At 39.3% G+C, this 19,249-nt stretch overlaps 1 protein-coding gene across 4 annotated transcripts in view; it reads right to left on the bottom strand.

Moving 5' to 3' along the window:
- MYH11 (myosin heavy chain 11) overlaps positions 1–19,249 on the bottom strand; it is a 64,348-nt gene that overhangs the window by 13,127 nt on the left and 31,972 nt on the right. For all 4 annotated transcript variants that reach the window (XM_064520340.1, XM_026096333.2, XM_064520342.1 and 1 more), the window contains 21 exons: positions 18,053–18,145; positions 17,035–17,098; positions 14,779–14,877; positions 13,582–13,725; positions 10,575–10,670; positions 10,020–10,138; positions 9,713–9,865; positions 8,849–9,022; positions 8,464–8,637; positions 7,870–7,984; positions 6,704–6,897; positions 6,414–6,535; positions 6,235–6,304; positions 5,930–6,090; positions 4,987–5,095; positions 4,014–4,145; positions 3,517–3,723; positions 2,975–3,112; positions 1,950–2,073; positions 1,318–1,489; positions 135–347 (listed from right to left, as the gene is read on the bottom strand). In XM_064520340.1, the coding sequence (XP_064376410.1) occupies positions 135–347; positions 1,318–1,489; positions 1,950–2,073; positions 2,975–3,112; positions 3,517–3,723; positions 4,014–4,145; positions 4,987–5,095; positions 5,930–6,090; positions 6,235–6,304; positions 6,414–6,535; positions 6,704–6,897; positions 7,870–7,984; positions 8,464–8,637; positions 8,849–9,022; positions 9,713–9,865; positions 10,020–10,138; positions 10,575–10,670; positions 13,582–13,725; positions 14,779–14,877; positions 17,035–17,098; positions 18,053–18,145 (2,873 nt within the window). The remainder of the gene's footprint in view (positions 1–134; positions 348–1,317; positions 1,490–1,949; positions 2,074–2,974; positions 3,113–3,516; positions 3,724–4,013; positions 4,146–4,986; positions 5,096–5,929; positions 6,091–6,234; positions 6,305–6,413; positions 6,536–6,703; positions 6,898–7,869; positions 7,985–8,463; positions 8,638–8,848; positions 9,023–9,712; positions 9,866–10,019; positions 10,139–10,574; positions 10,671–13,581; positions 13,726–14,778; positions 14,878–17,034; positions 17,099–18,052; positions 18,146–19,249) is intronic.

Raw genomic sequence — 19,249 nt, 5'->3', positions numbered from 1 at the left:
CCTTCCCACCAACCTTGCTAACTTCTCACTTTCAGATGTACAAATATATCTTCTTTGCTCCATATGAATCACTAGACAGTATTGTATTGAGCTTGGTGATGTTTACTTTTGGCCTATATGCTAGGTCTCCGTACCTGAGCTCTTGCTGGGTGGCTGTGGTATCCAGAGTATCCTCAAGCTCTGTCTTAAGAGCCTCCAGCTCTTCACCAAGGTCTCTCTTCTGTTTTTCTGCTTTGTTTCTTGCAGCTCTCTCAGACTCCAAGTCTTCCTGGAGATCAGAGATATGAGCTTCCAACTCACGGATCTTCTTGAGGGCATTGTTTTTGTGACCAGTTTCATCTTCAAGCCTGAAAGGAAATTATTTCATTTTATATATTAAAAAAAATTTTCACTTTGAGAAGTTCTTTCAGAAATTAAAAAGGTTTATACGCAAGGTGTAATTTTAATCTTAACAAACTGAAAGTATTTAGTTTTGTGTTATCACTTTAGTAGGAAATGTGGTTAACCTACCTAATGCTGTATCTACCTCTATTTAAGATGGCTTGTGATGCTGTGTACTTGAACTATATATATTTAGTGCTTTGGTATTATAGAGTTCTCGGTGGTACTTAGTGGTAATTGGTAATTGTGAGCAGAAAGCTATGTCAGAGAGTTTTGTAAGTCCTGCATTAGATCTACATATACCTACCTTCAATCTGTAGGTTCAGCTCATTGTGCAGATTGTCCTAACCAATGAACAGAAAAACTAAATTTTTCCTCTCCCATATGATATATAGTGTTAAGAGGATCATAGGCTTCGTCAGCTGTTTTACATGTAATATGCTGGCTCCCAGTGCAAGAAAGTACCAAAGAAAGAGCGGGAACAGAGGCAAAAGGGATCTGACAGCTGGACTTTATCAGGACACAATACCTGGAGATGCTGAATCAGCTGATTCAGCAAAAGGTTTGGCTGAGCATTGTCCCACTTAAGTCTATACAGAAAAATCCACAGTGACTGGAGTGGATCAGGGTCAGACTCTAAGTAATTTCTGCCTAAAAGGCCAAACCTGTGAATTATGATGTTACTATCCATTCTCTACTTGGCAGCACTGCCAAGGCCATTGGGAAGAAGAGTTTTCACTGATATCTGTAGGGAAGATTAGATGTGTCTATGAGGTAGTGTAATTTTTGTTAGCACAATGTCAGTTTGGAGGTAGGGGAAGCATGCAGAGGATGTAACTGAAAGAGGAGATTCAGAGATTGATCCCTGTGTCTGGGAAGGGGAGATGTGTTCCAGCTGGAGAAATTCAGTGTGCCTGTAGATTCAGGAGTGAATACCTGGCTAGAGCAGCTTGCAGCTCTTCCTCCTTCTTGGCCAATTGCATCTTTAGCTCAGCGATCTGTGCCTGGAGGTCTGCGATTTGCTCATGCAGATCACTTGAGTCCCCTTCCAACTTCCTCTTTATTTTCTCCAGTTCTTGTCTGCTCTTCTCTTCTTTCTTCAGTCGCACTGAAAAAATAAGGATTTTAGTCATGGGAGTAGGTTAGCATAAGAAGTCCTTAATGTAATTCTGAACTTAGTCACATGAATGTTTTGGCCTCCAGTAAGGCCAAATGTTTAACTAAAAATCACTGTGTTTCTGAAACAACATGCAGTACTTTGCTGTCCTCACTTACTTCCAGCCACCCAAAAAAATCAGATATTTCTCTTTCTCCAGAAGAAGCACTAACTTTTCCTAACTTCCTTTCCTTTCCTCTTCTATATGAAAAAGTAGGTATCTATAGTTTATGCATTGTTCTGACCCTAGGATTTTGGTGATTCTCATTCACACTTTCTTGTTTTGGAATAAAATGGCTTCAGCATATGAAATCTGGAAGACCACACAAAATTTTGAAAAAGTTCTCTCCAGATTGTTTGTTTTTTTTTAACGTGTATCAAACAGCTGACATAAAACACTTGTTTGTGTTACCTTCCAGTTCTGAAATCATAGATTCATGTTTGTTTTTCAGCTTTGTAAGATTTTTGGCTTTTTCTTCTTCTTCTGCAAGATTCGTTGTTAGATCACTTATTCTTTCCTCAAGGAGTTTTCTTTCCTTAAGAAAAATAAAATACTTTTATTATCTGAAGTGTCTGTTTTTGGTGATCATGAAACATCTCTCTGCCAACTAAAAAATGTCCAAGATACTGTCTTTTTAATGCTGCATAACCTGAAATTGTAGTGACACATTCCAATCCGCCAATACCAGAGGAGATGAAAACTGGTTTCTAGTACTTCCATATTCTCAGATCTGCTGCTATTAGAATCTTGTACTCACTCTAATGGCTTGTAAGTACAGGGCCCAGTTCAGAGGAACATCCCCTTTCAAAAAGTACTCAAATACATGCTTACTTTCAATTTTAATCAGGAAGTTTGGCTGAAATTAGTGTTTGACATCTGCCTGAAAGGCTCATGGAAATGTATAGAGAACTCTATGGATAATACAGTGTTGGAGGATTGGATGAGCCACTCTTACCCAGGTAGAACCCAGTTAGTAAGATGTTTAGCTGGCACAGACATATGGAAATGCTGTCAAGCAGTAGTAGGAGCATTTAAGTGGAAGTTGGCTAATGGTAAATATCTTATCAAATCAAGGAAAACCACTTTTGTGCACCAAGAGAATGGTTCAGTCGTCTTGGGGCCAAGAAGACGTTTTCCACTGATTGTGCTTGACTGCTGTGGGGATTATTTTTTGAAGATACTGTCCCCACAACAGACCTCAAAGCTGATATTTTTATACAATTTTGAATGTTTAAATAAGCATGGCAAAATTGTCAAGAGATTTGTTCCGTACAGGGTGGATTCATCAGTCCATCGTCTGATGAGTCTGAATACCCATGAGACTATGTTGTCTCACGTAGTAAAAGCGTTCCTGTTCTTTTAGGTGGAGAGAAGATTTTCTCTCATGTTGCACTGTTTTTACAAAATAATAAAAATAAATAGCCCACAACACTCACCTTGGTTAGCTTGTTATTCTGATCTTCCATTATGAGAATATCATCTTCCATTTTCTTTATCTTGCCGTCTGCTGTTACTTTTTCAAGTTGCAGTTTTTGCCTTGCAGCTTCTTCTTCTTCCAGCTGTTCTTCAAGGTCCTTTGTGGTGAGAGAAAGAAACACACAAAATGTGAATTCTGGAAATAAGACACTGCTTGGACTAGAGGAAATGCTTAATATGTGCCAGTCCATGTTGGGTACATTGCAGGCTTTGTTTTTACTGAGAAATAGACAACCTGTACTGGCCTTGGTGATTTAGAAGGAACGATTTGTTAAAATAGTTCTTTAGAAAAAAGATGGTTTTAAATTGAGAGAGTGGAAGAATGTTTGTAAAGAACTGTGTGGAGGAAAGAAACTCAATTGATCATTCTTTCTCCAGTGGGATAAACACATATTCTACGGAGTGCTGTACAGCAAACATTTTCATAGGATCCAAAGTTTGCCAATCTGATTTTTCTCTGTCTACTACTTATTGGCTCTGTTTGTGGCTTATGCCTCCTTACCAGCATTTGTTGTTGCATCTTTTTCTTTTCTGCTTGCAGCTGTTGGCTGCGCTCCTCCTCTTCCTCAATTCTGGCTTCCATTTCATGCAGAATCTCTTCCAGCTCTTGTTTCTTAGCAGCTAAGCGGACTCTCATCTCTTCAGCTTCAGCATACAGTTCAGTTTCTGCCTGAAGCTGCTCTTGAAGGAGGTTCTTCTCTTCACAAAGCTACATAGATAAAATGGGCAGGAAGTTAAAATTTAGGCTGCAAATGGCCCCACAGTGTCTTTTTGTTAGGTAGTCCTAGTGTAGAGGTCAGTGGCTGTACAGCAGGTCTTGTGTGTGAAAGTTCAGCCTCCCCTGAAGTAGGGGAGTTTGCCTGCACTGAACTTTCGTTCTGGTCCATTGCTATGCATAGAAGTGAGATTATAAGTTAAAAAGACACCTTTATTTTAATAGCTTCTAGAAACGGAGAAAAAGTGACTAGTATTTCCCAGAGGCTCAGCACTGTAAATCACCTGGGTATGTTTCTGTTCCAGCTCCTTCAATTCACTCTCTGCTTTTTGTTGTCTTTCCTTAGTTCTCTGCAGTTCTTCATCCTTGGCCTGCATTTCTTCCTCTTGGCGGGTGACTTGCAGCAGTGGTTTCACCTGGTGGGGGGGGGGAAGTTTTCTTATGAATGTTTCCTTTCAGTATTTACGTTAGTGAATGCAATACGTAAAAGTGCCAGGTCGACTGGTACTAATAGCAGCACTGTCGTTGCGCGGGTAGTGAGCAGATACTGTCTAACCAAGCTTGGTGTGAGCATCTTTAAATCAGCAAGCCTCAGCAATATTGTTCTTAACCACATCTGTGTTAATTTTTTGAGCCTTGTCAGCTCCTCTGCCTTCAATAGTGTCACTTTTTTGGAGAGCTCTGAGCCTGCCTTCATGCATTTAGGATGTACCAAAGCTCTATCTGCTACACGGAAAGGCAGCATGCACGCTTGGGCGTGTTATTGTCTGTTTCTGCTTGAAGATGAGGCTGCTGCCTGTGCAAGTAGGAACAGTTTTCCATATCCAAAGTGAAGGCTGTTCTTGAAAAGACATTCTTCAATAGGACAATAGACTTCATTTGCTTGGCTGACTAGCAGGAAAATTTTTAGTGTCCCAATGAGGGAACTCTTGAGCTATTGAGTTCCTTGTAAATATGCACCTCTGTGTATTTACAAAATTCAGTTTTAGTCTCTCTTCTCATTGCCCACCTATATAAACTTGTTCCATTTTTGACAATTAAATAAAGTCCCCAAACATGCTAAATCTTGCATGAATCTCTGCTTAACTAGCAGAGTTTCATCCTAAGCTAGAACTACCTTTAATGTTAATAGTATTGTATAAATACATCCAGTGTATCTCTAATCCAGAGTGTTCCTGACATGACATGACTTGGTGTCATGTGCAATCCATTTCTTTCGGAAAGCTGTGGAGAGATTCACTGATAATAGTCACTCACTTTAGTGAACAGTCTCCACCATTGCCAGTTCCTCAGCTTCAGGTAAGCAGCACAGTTTCTCTGGATAACCTTCATTGCAGTTAGCTGTTGCTGTCTCTTGGCAAAGGCTCTGTGATTAACAACACAAAGCAAATGTATTCAGTCTGAGAACACACGATGTCTGTAAGATACACACATTAAGCAAAGAAACTCTGGCATGGAAGTCTGCTGATTTGCCTCATAGTTTGGGAAGTCTGGCACAAATTCTTTTATCACTTAAAAAGTGCCTGTGCTTTGTTTAGTTTTTCAGGATTTTATTTAATCTACCTTTTTGTCCATTTATGCTCAATAAGTGGGCACAAACCACAAAGTATCGATCTAGTTCTGGGTGTGAGCATCTCTTCAGAGTGCTTGGGCATTCAGAACTGATATTGATGATCATTCTTTCAACCTATTAGATTTAAATTTGTTTGCTTAGCAACTTGAAAGCCTTGGTAATGTGCCAAAAAGGGTATTACTGTTAATAGTTTTGTGATGTAGATTAACTGAGATCATGCCAGATGACTCAGGAGTCCAGTGCTTCATGCCCAAGCTGTGTAAGAAATTATTTAATATTTTATAAATGCCGGTGGTGCTGCTATTTGTATTATAAGAATGCTTAAGATTTCAGTCATAGGCAAGGATGCTCCTTGTGCTACTTGTACACACACGTTTAAATGATGGGCCATTGCCTCAGAGAGCTTACTTACTATAGAGAGAGTGTAAGTAGTCTTACAACGTAGCTGATTCTTTGTAATTAGTCTAATTGGACATTGGACACAAGTTGAGTGCTAATGCAGTACAAATAATAGGTAATGATAATTATAAAACATCTTAATATCTTCAGTTTGTTATACAGATAACTAAAGGCTACTGTCAATGCTTCGTTGCCAAAGACATTCTGTTTCTTAGTACATAGTCTTACTTTCTTGCCAGGTAGCCTCGGCACTGAGCCTGGAAGGCAATAATAATGTCTGTGATCTTCAGGTCCCTCTCCTCTTCCAGATGAGCAAGAACACCAGTTCTGAAGAAGATTTTACTCTGTCCAATTCTGTACAGGTTGGGATCAAGTTCTAATGCTTTGATCTGGAAGAAAACGGGGATATTTGTTAACACCAATGCTGAGGTTTAGGATATTAAAAACTACTTTTCATTTCTGTTCGCTCCCAGCAGCTTTTATATAAGAAGTATAGACTTGATCATCAATAGAATCAAAAATGCTTTTCTCACCATCAGTATGCAAGCCTGCTTCCCATCCATGAATCCTTTAGGAATAGCATTTGCAGCAAGAATTTCGTATCTGTCAAAAGACGTAGGTGTTGGGGAAACACATCAGCTTATTTTGCACAGGCAAACATGTATTACAGTACTTTCAGCCCCTGAGTTAGGACAGAGCAAGAGATCCCTACCGCTGGCGGAACTCCTGGAAGACAATTCTGTTGGGGAAGCCCTGCCGGCAGATACGAATACCTTCCAGGACACCATTGCAGCGCAACTGCTCCAGTACTAAATGGGCATCAAGTTTGCCAGCCTGAAAAGGGAACATACAGTACTTTTAGCACAGTAGAAATTTGCAGAAATCTTGCTGGCTGCTTATTTATGTCTGAAGACATTCAGCGCTGCAAGGTGCTGTTACAGCGAGCAGCACTCTCCATGAATAATGTGCCAGAATTCTGAAAACTGAGCATTTGAAATTTACCCTTTTTTCATGATTTGGAATGATACAGCGAACAAAGTTGGGATTGGTATTCCTTAGGGTGGTCATCAGTTTGGTCAGCTGCTCCTTATAGAGTTGGCCAACAGTACGGAACATGCCTTTCTTGGTTTTTGAAGCACTAGGAAGAGAACTTTCAGTCATCTTGGCCATCTGGTCCAGCCCAACTATACGGTCCACTGAAATGTAAAAGAAAGTGTGAATGGAGCTGCTAATATGAACTGTCTTCACCTCACATCGTACCTGGTGTTGTTAAAATGTGACTTCTCAAAGTGGTACAGTATACTTACAGTGCCATAGCACCATGCTAACAAAAGCACTAGAAGGTCTTTTTAGGTAAATAGATACACAAGTCTACTTCTGTCAAAACTGAAAAGGCAGCTCTTCAGTAACTAGTGACAGATTGGAGCGACTGAGTGCACAGCTGTTTATCTGGAACATATTATTTTATGTTTACTCTGCAAAGGATAGTCTTTCTGTGCAATACCCACATCAGTATGTTGGTATCAGAACCAGAAATAATGTCTCTTGACTTGCATCTGTGTACGGTTCTCAAAGTCTAGCTAATAATCCCCCTCAATTATCTGATAATTCAGAACCACCCCCCGGCGTTTCCAGGGAGGCCAGTGTTTCCCCTATTTGTTTTTGTGCATGTATTAAATATGTATACTGTAATATGTGTTCCAGATCTGTATAATTTTTTTAAAAAATGAAGTGTTTTGTATCTATACAGACATTCTTCTAATGGATTTTAGCTGAGATTATTTGTCACTGGAGAGAACTGTGCAAGACTTCTGGAAGAGGAGCATGTGAGGAAAGGACTGCCCACATTCATGAAAAGCAGTGATAACCTATATTGGATGAACAGTTTAATGTCACATTTTCAGCAATATTATAACAGTGTAATGAATATTTTTATTACATTGCTGAATAATATTAAGGAAAATATCTGATAGTGCTTAAAACTATCCAATGATGCTTCCCTAAACATCTATTTAAAACAGGATATTACTGCTTTTTAGTTGAATTTCTTCCATGCTTATCATTTTCATATGTCTGTCCTGCCAGTGAGGGGAGGCTGTCAGAACACTTCTGGTAGGAGAAGTTTCTCCCTTTAGACCACATTACTGATTTAGAGTTATGATTCATACCATCTTTCCAAAGGTCTGCCACAAATTTGTCTGAAGACTGGTTCAGCAGAGAAGTCACGTTGTCGTTTAGTGGATCCATGTTCTTTGTTAGCCAGGCAGTTGCATTGTAGTTAACCTACAGGAAACAATGCTAGGTTAAAAATCTGTTCTTGATACGGAATTCTGGAGCAGCCAAGAACACAGGCACTGTATTAACACAAAATATTACAAAATAATAATAATGTGAAAAGCTTTCTATAGATGAGACTGATGAGTGTTTGACTCGTACTTGAATCTGAAGAGTTTTTTTTGCAGACATATCCACAGCAAGGGATGTGCTCTGCCTTTAAAAATCTTTTTGCAAGAGATGAATCCAAATTATATGGATTTTCAAAAGCCCTGGAGCTGGTTATTTTTGTTTTCATGTGAGCTTAGCACAGCTGTGGCTGTTTTACAAATCCTATTCCATGTGTTATATAATTAAAGCATTTAATATATACATTATATAATTAAAGCTGTTCCATGTCAATTGGGATATTTGAAATGTTTCTTATTCACCATTTGGACATCAAAGAATAAAGATTCCTATGTCGAGTAGCTCAGTCTGTCCAGTACCTTTCCTGCATAGTGGATTATGGAGAACTCAGTTTTATCCTTGAGTTGCTTGGTCTTCTGGAATTTGGCATGGTTGCCTTGTTCTTGACATAGTTTATCCACAAAAGATGTGTCAGTAGCTTTGGGGAACCAGCACTCTTCATCCAGCAGAGCCAGAACACCTGGAGGGTTGGTCTGCAGTGTGAGCAATACCAGGTCAGGATCATCACAGCCAGAGAAAAAGAAAGACCACCACCATCTTTTCCCTCTATGATATTATCCCCCCACCCCCCGCCCCAGGCAACAAAGGATCTGAAATATCTTAAATGGCTTTCTTATTGTACTGTTATATAACTGACTGTGATGAAACCTATGTAGTATCCCCCCTATAGAGATACAATCTTACTGGTCTTTCGATCAGCTCAATGCAAGGTTGCAGGTCAAGGCCAAAGTCAATGAAGTTCCATTCAATGCCCTCACGCTGATATTCCTCTTGCTCCAATATAAACATTGTGTGGTTGAAAAGCTGCTGAAGTTTCTCATTAGTGTAGTTGATGCATAGCTGCTCAAAGGAATTGATCTGTAGCAAAGACAGAAGAAAGACAGAAGAATTGAATTCTTAATGTTAAAAAGACACCTGCAAGGAGGAACTTAAAAGACAACATGAAATTAGATATATTCTATTTCTTTTCAAAGAGCACAGTAATTCAAATATAAGGATACAGATTTTTCTAATTTAAGGTCTTGAAAGCTTGCAGTAATTCTCAGGTGTTGAATCTCTGCATTGGGACCTATTCAATAAGCCATAAACAGCAGGCCCTTGCTCTAAGCACTGAACCCCACAGAAGCACCATAGGAGAATGCAGCCACTCCCCAGCTCTTCTTTCCGGGGGAACTGAAGGCTGCTTCTCTGAGGGAAAGGCAAGCAGCCAGATGTAACAGTCTTGTGGGTTGGGTTGGCCGTGGGCTGCTAGCCAACTTGAAGAACCAAATTGTTTTCGCAGCTCTGAATTTAATTTATTTGTAATATTGTGTAGATCTCTTCACTGAAAAAAAGATAAAAGAATTTGGAGTCCACTAAAGGCCTGTGCATCCAAATGATTGGTTTGCAAACTCAGTGGAACAATGGTTTTCAGTGTCCAGATGTAGGCAACTGTGTAAGGTGTAAGGTGTAAGGCAACTATGTTCTCCAAAGTCTCAACCACAGAGTAAAACAATCCACAGCATGACAAAAAGGAATTTTAGCTAACTTGTACCTCACAGCCCATACCTCAAAAATCTCAAATCCAGCAATATCAAGGATCCCCAAGAAGGAAGCACCTTGTCTTTTTGTTTTATCTAGAGCTTTGTTTACGCGAGTTAGAATCCAGCGGAACAGACGTTCATATTTTGCCTTGGCCAAAGCCTCTATGGCGAAGTCGGCCTGAAAAAAGAAGAGACTATTGTAAGTTTAAGAAGAAACTCAATTAGCTGCTAATTTACGTATAGGTAATGAATAGGGAAACAGAAAATGGACATTTCCCTTTAGACAACCTGTAACAAAGAAAAGAAGAAAGAAAACTGATTTGAGTACATACCTGCTCTTTGGTCTGAGCTTTCTGAACAACATCTCGTCCTACTTTGATCCTTGGGGTTAGAATAGCCCTTGTGAAATCTGTTACGTTAATCCCCATCAGGTGACACACTTTTTGTGCAACTAAAATAAGAGTGATATTTTATTTCAGAATGAATTTTCTCTTAGTAGATCAGTAAGCATGAATACAAGCAGTTCAATGAGTGTGTGAAATTACTGTATTTTCCTTAAAAGCTCCTCTTCTACACACACACAAGATGCAACTTACCACGAAGGTATTATTCATGCTACCAGCAACAAATATACTGTTCATCAATTTATGGATTCAAGATTACCAGAAAAGGTAATGTTAATTGTGCTGATTTTGAGTATAGAATATCTTTTAAGGCCATTGAAGTATATGTACAATAACATGAAATTAAATACACCTAATGAACATTAAACAAATGAACATTAAATAAACATAATGAAATTAAAAGTACCGATAAATATTGTTTACTCAGCAGATATTGTGTTAATTTTTTAATGTTAATTAAAATTTTTAAGTGACTAATCATACCAGTATTGTCTGGCATAGAAGCTTGATCAGTGTTTCTCTCCTTCTTGAAGACGATATTACCCAGCTGTAGGACAGATGAAACAACCCTCAATATAGCTGTAAGATAAACAGATAATATAAATGAGGAACAGAATGTGCCTATTTTGAAAGCTCTATTCTCTGCAATAAGGAGGGCTTACTGTATTGTCTGTGGTAATCTACACCTCTATGGAAAGATCTGGGTTTGCTTTAAACGACTGTGCTCTGAACTGCAGAAGTTGGAGAACTGAACGAAGAGCAGCTCGGATAATCCATGCCGTGGAGTAAACAGGTCAGTCTGGGAACACCAGCACTGCCACGCTAAGCTGTGCTTGTTCCTCAGTCAGACCCCCAAGTCTCAGGGGGACTCTCAATTCATCTCCCACATACAGTGGCCTGTAGCATCTTCCCTGCTTGGACACTTCCTAGTCTGCAACTCTGTCTTTAAAATCAAATATATCTATGAATTACCAGCAGCTTCAAAAATGTGTGGCAATTCTAAGACTCCAGTTGTGCAGAGACATGTGGACATTCAATCATGCAACTAAAATTAAGCATGGTCAAGCCTTTACAGGATTAGTACCAAAGGTTTTTGCGTAGAAAAGTAATTAATTAATGTTTGATTAGTAAAATGTGTATGAATGTGATGCTGCATTACTTCGGGTAGTAAAATCTACTGTGTTACAGATGAGATTGTATTAATTTAGGGAGTTAATTCTTTTTGTTAATTTAGTAGCTTACACAGGAGAATAATACTGTCTTAAGGGGCTTATATTTTAGAGTGTAGAATGAAAGGCGTTCAGACAGTAATATGAAGACTCCTGTTGATGTCAGGGAGAATGCCAATATACATGCCATGGCGGGAGAATGAACCAGTCTTCGTTAGCAACATCATTTGGCTTCACCAAGGCTGGGATTTGCACCGCTGTCCTGCCAGGCGAGACATACTTTCCTGGCACCCTCAGTTACTAATGCAGGGATGGGAGGGGACGGAGCTCAGCTCCCCGCTGCCTCCCTTAATCCAGCGTTCATGTGATGGGCTGCGGCTGCTTTAGCCACCAGGTGTCACTTGGGGCACGGGAACTGCAGCCATGGGCAGGGCGCGCTGGCATGCACCAGTCCAAAACCCGGCACGCGCCCGGGAACAGCGCGTTGTAAATGGTACCCAGCTTGAAGGCACACATTTTCAAGATAGTTTAGTTTGTTCATGCTGCGTGTTTTTATTTCCCTTTTCTCTGAATCGGTGAATACAAATATTAACTATTCAAAGCTGACCCATTCCTTTCGAAATTAAATCAGATTAAATCAGAATATTTTCCAACTTTTTTCATGCTAGTTATTGTTGGAAAGTTCTAAAAAAAGGGCTTTAAATGGTCATTAGTGTTGTTAGAGCTGGCTTGAATTCAGTAATCTGTTCTGGGTGTGCATGGAGTTCTGTTAGTGAGATGCCTGAAGCCTGTCCTTTCATAGACACAAATTACACTTCAAAACACCACATCGCATAGCACTTCTGCATGCTGACAACTTTTCTGGTGGAATGCAATTGGGTCAAGAGTGCATGTCATGTTCCTTCTACAAGACGGTCTCCTCATTTCATAAGATTTTTAAGAAAAAAACATCCTTGCAGTCCATCATCAAAACGGACAGCAAAATATTGTGGCAATTATTTAATTTGATCCACAATTAAATTACTGTATGAGCTGCCATGCATTTCACCAGTTGTTCTGTGCCTCACAGAGATGATAAATTCTCTTTAATGATATATATCTCTCTTTTCTAATAGAGACAGTAATTCTTTTGTATTTCTTTCACTATGTTTTCAGCAAGTGCTGCCATTTTAAACCTTTGAAGGAGGTGTTTTGCAAAGAGTCTCCACTGTTGGCTTTGTCTGCTCCCACCAGTACCCACTGCAACAACGGGAAAAGGTAGGCCACTGTAGCAATTTTTTAAGTAAATCTTTTCTAATAAATACCTAAAAGCAGTGAGATGCTAATTAGGTCTCCTTGCAAGGCAGGAACGACAGTCACCCTAATACTCACAAGACTTCCTGAAGCATCACCCTGTTTAGAGCAAAGATGGCGATGATTCCAAAGAGGCTGGTAATGTTTGGTGTACATCATGGATTTATCAAAGTGGTTCTAGCCTTTTTGCAGCTGACCTCACTGTCTTCATTCCCTGCCAGTGTACTCCTAGCCCCTTCTGTCCTCTCCCCCTGGGATTGTTGCTGCTGGTTTCTGTTGATTTCTAGGGTTGTCTTCAGGCACTGTGGTGCCACCAGTTTAGTTGCTTGTTGATGCTGGTGCTGACCATGCCGCTTGTCTTATGTGATCTTGAAGGTGTTCCACCAGACCATAGTGGGAGTTAATATTGGCTCAGGAATTTCAGCTAATCCTGCTCTGGTGCATGCTGTGGTGTCCAGAGAAGACAGCAAAATACACTGCAAAATTCAGCTGTCCTTTAATGTTGTCCCTTCTCTGTCTGAGTAATGTCTATCCTGATCACGCAGAAATGTACTCCCCTGTTATTCTTAAGGCAGGACAGAAACAAATCTGTACTTCTCTATGAGAGGCCCTTCATTTTCTTTCCATGGGACATCTATGATTTAATTCATCTCATACCACCTGGGAAGGGGAGAAGGAGGGAAATCTAGGGACACTCACTCACAGTGCACTTTTTAAAAACAATACCTAGGTAACAGTTTTGGTTGGTAACACTTTTACAAACAGGAAATAAGAAGCAAAAAGGTTAAACAACTTGGGTATGTGTAGAGTCCTACAGTTTCTGCTTCATGCAAGATCACACTTCTCCAGAGAAACATGGATGTTAAATCTAAATAATCTTAATTTTCCTATATGAATGCAATATGTTACTTCATGTGTATATTTTGCAAAGTGGTATCTTGGACAGAATTCTCCACTGTACATTTGTATCCTACATATTGTTGTTTGCAGAGGTATACCTCAAACACAACCTTACTAACAATTCTTACCTGTCTGTTCCTCATCACTAAAGCCCATAATTCTCATGGCTTCCACGGTCTCCTGGAACATCTCATCATCTTGTTGAGCAGGGATAGGCACATAGCCATTAGATAGAAAGGTGTAATTGTTGAAGTTTTCCAGCAATAGATCATCTAAAAGACAAAGAAGAAAAGCTTGACTTAAGTACATCAACTTAAGTACATCAACTTAATGCTCTTGGTTAATGAATTCTCCTAACACAGAAACACAACAGAAAAGATTTACTGTTTTCGCCAAAGGAAGACTGTACTTGTATGAGGATCTTAGGATTTTGTGGTGGACAAATATTTCGGGATAACTCTTCATTTAGCAAGTTTGATTGTCTTGAGTTTCCACTTTTCAGTAGTAACTGGGGAGTGTCTCTGCCCCTCAGTGGAATTTAGCACCCCAAGGACTCAAATCTGAGCCTTCTTTCCGTAAGTCTTTCACTTAGTTCCATATGTAACCTATGTAATCCATATGTAGTCAGAATTCCACATTTCTGCTTGGTCTTCTAGACCTGGGGATTCCTCTATCAGATAACAAAAAGAAAGTAACAACCATAGTGGATCAGACCAAAAGACTCTTCAGACCCATACTGTGGCCAGCAACAGATTCTTAGGGAAGGAGCATAAAAAACAGGGCAAATACAGAGTTGTCCATTCCTTTATACATTCTGTAGCAATTGGCAATTTAGAGAAAGATGTTGTATTTGAACTATGATGTTCTAAACCCTTTTTGGACCTAATTATACTTTAGACCTTCTCAACATCCTGAAGCAGTGGGTTTCACAATGTAATTAGGTGCTGTGAGAAACATCCTCTTAGTTTACTTTAAAACTGCTAGCCAATAATTTTATTGGGAATGCCAAATTATTTTGTGTAATGAATAATGAATACCTCTTCCCTATTTATCTTCTTGATATCATTCAGGATGGTGTTTGGATGGGGGTATATGCCCTGTGAATTGAAGTGTCCTGTAAACTGCAAACGAGCTGGTGTGAACAGATGCATATCAGTTGAGGCTTTTTTATAATTCACTTGATAGCATTGTTTCACATAGCTAAAGAATTGCTTATTTATAGAAAGGATTGAATGACATATGGATAAAGAGATTAAGATAAATTACTTAAGTAATCCATTGCTCACTGTTTAATGACAGGTAAGATTTGTTAGCAAGTAACTTACTTTTCATTTGTGCAGAAGCTCCAGCAATCAAATAGTAAAAGATATGAAACGTTCGCTCATCTTTAGCCTGACGAATAGCACGGGATTTTTCAAGCAAATCTGTTTGTCAAGTATGTTAAAAAAAATCAATAACATATTTCAGTCCTTCCTTAATTATACCATCAGCCTCAGAACCATCAATAGCATTGTTCAAGTATTTGCCAAAAGCTTGGCTAACTTGAGCATGGGTCTAATTCTGCCATCATTTTCTACTACACAACGTGCTTATTGTTGATGTCGCTTGTGCTATCTGTGACAGGAATGCTAGGATTGGTTTAATTCTCACCACAATGAATAGATCAGTTTCCTACCTCTTACTGTGCCAGAAATGTTCATAATCATGGCAGTAAGCACTGCAATAGACATAAATGTTTCCAAAATCAGATATATAAAAATAATATTCACGATACCATTCCCACCACCTTTTAAGATGAAGTACCAATGTGATTCTTTCAGCATAAGATGGGACTGCTAGACATAGAGCTTTTGAGGCCAGTATTGTAGGTATAAAAGCAATAAAAGCAAAGTATTTCAGCATCGATCAATGATTCTCTCTTTAAATGCCAGAGTATTTATCCCCTTGCTTAATTCTGTAGTAGCAGCATCAGTAGAAAAGATAAAACTTCAGTTAAGACCAAAAAAAATTAAAACCAGATTTTTTCTAAAGATCACTCATCAGAATAAGAACAGAAGGATAAAATGCATGCTATTGATTCTGCACCCAAGAGATAAGTTCTTTCTTTATAGCTGCATCTTTTTCCTCATTTATTGGAGTGAGCAGTTCCTTCTCTATGTAAAGATAAGCAATACAGCAACTGAGGAATCTGGCTACATATTCATTTGTTCATTAAAACACACTATTTCATAAACATAACCAAAGAAAGAGGCAACAATACTTGGCAAGCAAACTCAAGTTAAGCTGAATTTCTCCGAAATGTTTATACTTTGTTCCTGAAAAAAATATATTGAGGTTATTGATATACAGCACACTGCTCTGGGTGTGTCATCTGATATAGCAGGGCAGTATCTAGTATCCAGAGCAGGCAAACTCTTTGGAAATATCCAGCTTGATGCAGACTGGGGCATCAGCACAGCAAAATATTTGCTGCACTTCAATTGTATAAGCTATCAGGAGAAGTCATTTCTGGCCATGGTGATTTAACAACATATGCGAAGATCAAGGCAATTTCAGGGAAAACCGCCCCTCGATTTCACAAAAGGAGATAAACCATGAGGAGTCTAAGACAGCTCCTCTTTGTCTTTTGCTATCTCTTTTGTCCTTATTACTATGAAGACTTCAGGGGGGTGGAAGAGAAAGGTGCATTACTTCTATTAAGATGGCCCTTCAGTCCTCCAGACATGAACTAGAAACCTGTCATACTAGATGTCATGTAGATGTCTCCCTTAACAGGTGTTTCTCAATGCCGTCGTGGAATCTGTCTCTCTCCGTAAATACGTGGCCTTTGCAGGCATATACCTAAACCAGGAGGCATGTGTGGCCACAGGCTTGATCGCTCAGCCTGGGAGGCCCAGGGCCCTGGGCTTTCTTCCCCTACAGAAGCCAGTGTGCACGGGGCTCAGAGTGAGACCGTACTGCATAGCCAGGCTGCACCCCAACGCGCAGGCAGGACTGGGGCAGGGTGCCAGCCCTGGACTGGAAAACTGGAAAGTACTTCTTAAGCTCCTAAGCAAAACATAGTGACAATATCATGCATTCAATATATTTTTCCAAACTGTCAGTCTCAGCACCACTGAGAAGCAGGGAAGTTTCCAACCTGGTTATACAGTTGGCAAATTACATCACAGGGAAGCAGAGTCCATGCAGGATCACACAGAAGCAGAACAAAGTGACTGCAGATCTCTCAAGACCATGTGCAGTCTTAACTACAAAACAATCTTCTCACCCTATCATGTCACTGGGACTCTGTTTTTAAAGTCCCCTCCAGTTGGCTTAGGTATGTTGTTTCCATTTTCTGAAGTTGCATATAGGGCATAGCACACTTTCCTATAGCTGAGAAAACAGATGTGAAAATGTAAACATGAGAGTAAGACAAACTGAGAAGCTGGTATCAGTGTAAATGGAGCCGCTTCCCTCCATCTTTGTTTATACCAGTCTCACTGATATTTGCCTTTCTTAGACATGCAATGGAGCTTGTTTATGTTACTTCCTTCTGCTCACCCTAGTTAGCTCCCAGTACAGCTCATGGAAAAGGATACAAGTCTCTATGTTTGCTCCAACAATGTAGCCTGTCACATCAAAGTTGATGCGGATGAATTTACCCTGTGAATGAAAAGAAGACCTAAATTGAGCTATTCTTTCACTCTTTTATGCTGGGTTTTACAACATTAGTGTTAAGCCTGTTTAGTGAGACATGTACGTCATCTATTTAAGATTAACATCCTTGATTCCCTCCTGCTGGGACAAACCCATGGGAAAAGGCTGAAAGGAAGCAAACTTCTCTGACATTTCCTCTGCAGAGATTTGCCCCACATTTTGTTCAGGTACTTAGAGGGAACGGAGTCCCTCCCTGCTGGAGCAGCCTGTGGAAGCTGGGGATATGCCAACAGCATTTTCTACTTTGATTTCCACAAGGTCAGAGAGGGAATAGAGTTGGGTTTGCCTAACTCCCTCTGCTGAGTTTCATCTGCATGGATCTCTGACCTTGGTAGAACAGCAGAGCCGGGAGAGGAGGGCCTGCAAGGGAAAGGAAGCATCTGCCAGTACTCCCAGCAGAAAGTGCCATCAAATACTGACAGCCCCCAGCTCATATTATTCCAACTTGAATCTTTCTGACTGTTTTCTCATTTTCTCTTGTGTAGTTAATCATTTCATATATTAACCACTCTTGATAAATAATAGTCACACCTTACAGCAAGATGTATGTTCAACATCTGTGCAAAGAAAAAGAAAGAACAGATTTGGTTTGCAGAAATTCTGGAGGTGGATATGTTCTGGAGCAGGAGTTGACTCTGGAAGGCCACACACAGGCTGCTAAATTGTAAGAGGACAATGGTACTCTCAAACTTGAGCTTGATTTTTAATCTCACGAAAGGCCAAATTCTTATTTCAGAGAGGAATTCTAAATACTATTTTAAAGGGATTAGTTTGAAGAAGCTCTTTAGAGAGCAGCATGATGAGAGAGCATGGTGATAAGAGGGCCACTGTCTACACACTCTGTTTTAAAAGATGCTGTACCTCCCCTCACATAGACCTGGCTGGTATTCTCCTACTTACGAATCTGGAGGAGTTGTCGTTCTTCACAGTTTTGGCATTTCCAAAAGCTTCAAGAATAGGGTTTGCCTGTAGAAGCTGTTTTTCCAGCTCGCCCTAAAATTCATTCAGACTCAGTTAACCCTGTACTCCATATTTACTTAATTAAAAACAGCACATGTACACTGGAGGAAAAAGTGAAAGATAATTTAAGCCTCTAAACTTTTTTTGCTGAATACTGCACTTCATGTGGATTTGTTTTCATTCTCTGTTAATCTTTGTGTTTATATATTTGTGCAGTCGACTGCTGTCCTGTATACATGACCCTTTTCCAGCTCTGTTGCTTGTGACAGATCAAAGTGTATTAATCTGTTTAGGATCATGACTGGCCTTTCTTAATAAAAAGGGTCATTCACTGTCAAATATATATATATATTTTTTTCAGTTTATTATTATTTTTTAAGAAAGGATTTTCTTAAAGGAACCTCTTGCAAGTCTTTTTCAAGTTAGTGTATTGAGATCCTTTGCTAGCAAATGATGATGTAATTAGAGTAACTGGGCGAGAATCATTTTAATGTAATGCAGCACAAAGCTACAAAGCAGATTTTACCAAGTCTATTAATAATGATCCATGCAAGGCTATTTAGGTTAAATATGGAAATGCATTAATTTATTTCAAACTAGGATAATGAATTCTCATGCAAACACACAAACTTTGTATTATATTGTTAATTGTGATTGGTAATTGCTAATGAAACAAGTCATGCAATGAAACGAGCATGCATTTAATACTGCTATTTCTAAACAAACCAATGAAGTTGAAAAAATACTTCATTTATGAAAACAGTTTTTTTCAACTTCTTATTTAGCTCTGTGCTATGAAGTCACTCGACTTTCACATTAGCTTCTTGTCGTCCTGTTCTGCATCCTGTCCTACCCTGCAGCAGTGATGTGCATCATTTCAAACAATTCCTGCTGAATAACAGCAGAAAACTTCCTTCATAGATAATATAATATAATTTAAATCCTTTTCAGGGAATATTTAGGTTGAATCTAGAGGAAATATTTTGAAAAAATAGTTTTTCACAATTGCTGTGGAAAACTGGTAACCTTTCTCTATATGCCATTCTGGATGTCTTGTAACTTGTGTGGCAATGATGAGACCTGCCTCAAAAATATAGAAAGGCAACAGAGAGTTAACTTATGGCTAAATTTATTAGA

The sequence above is a fragment of the Dromaius novaehollandiae genome, chromosome 14, assembly GCF_036370855.1.
Source record: "Dromaius novaehollandiae isolate bDroNov1 chromosome 14, bDroNov1.hap1, whole genome shotgun sequence".
In the NCBI taxonomy this organism is placed as follows: domain Eukaryota; kingdom Metazoa; phylum Chordata; class Aves; order Casuariiformes; family Dromaiidae; genus Dromaius; species Dromaius novaehollandiae.
The sequence above is the reverse complement of the archived record's forward strand: the minus strand, read 5'-3'. Positions and strand labels throughout refer to the sequence as shown.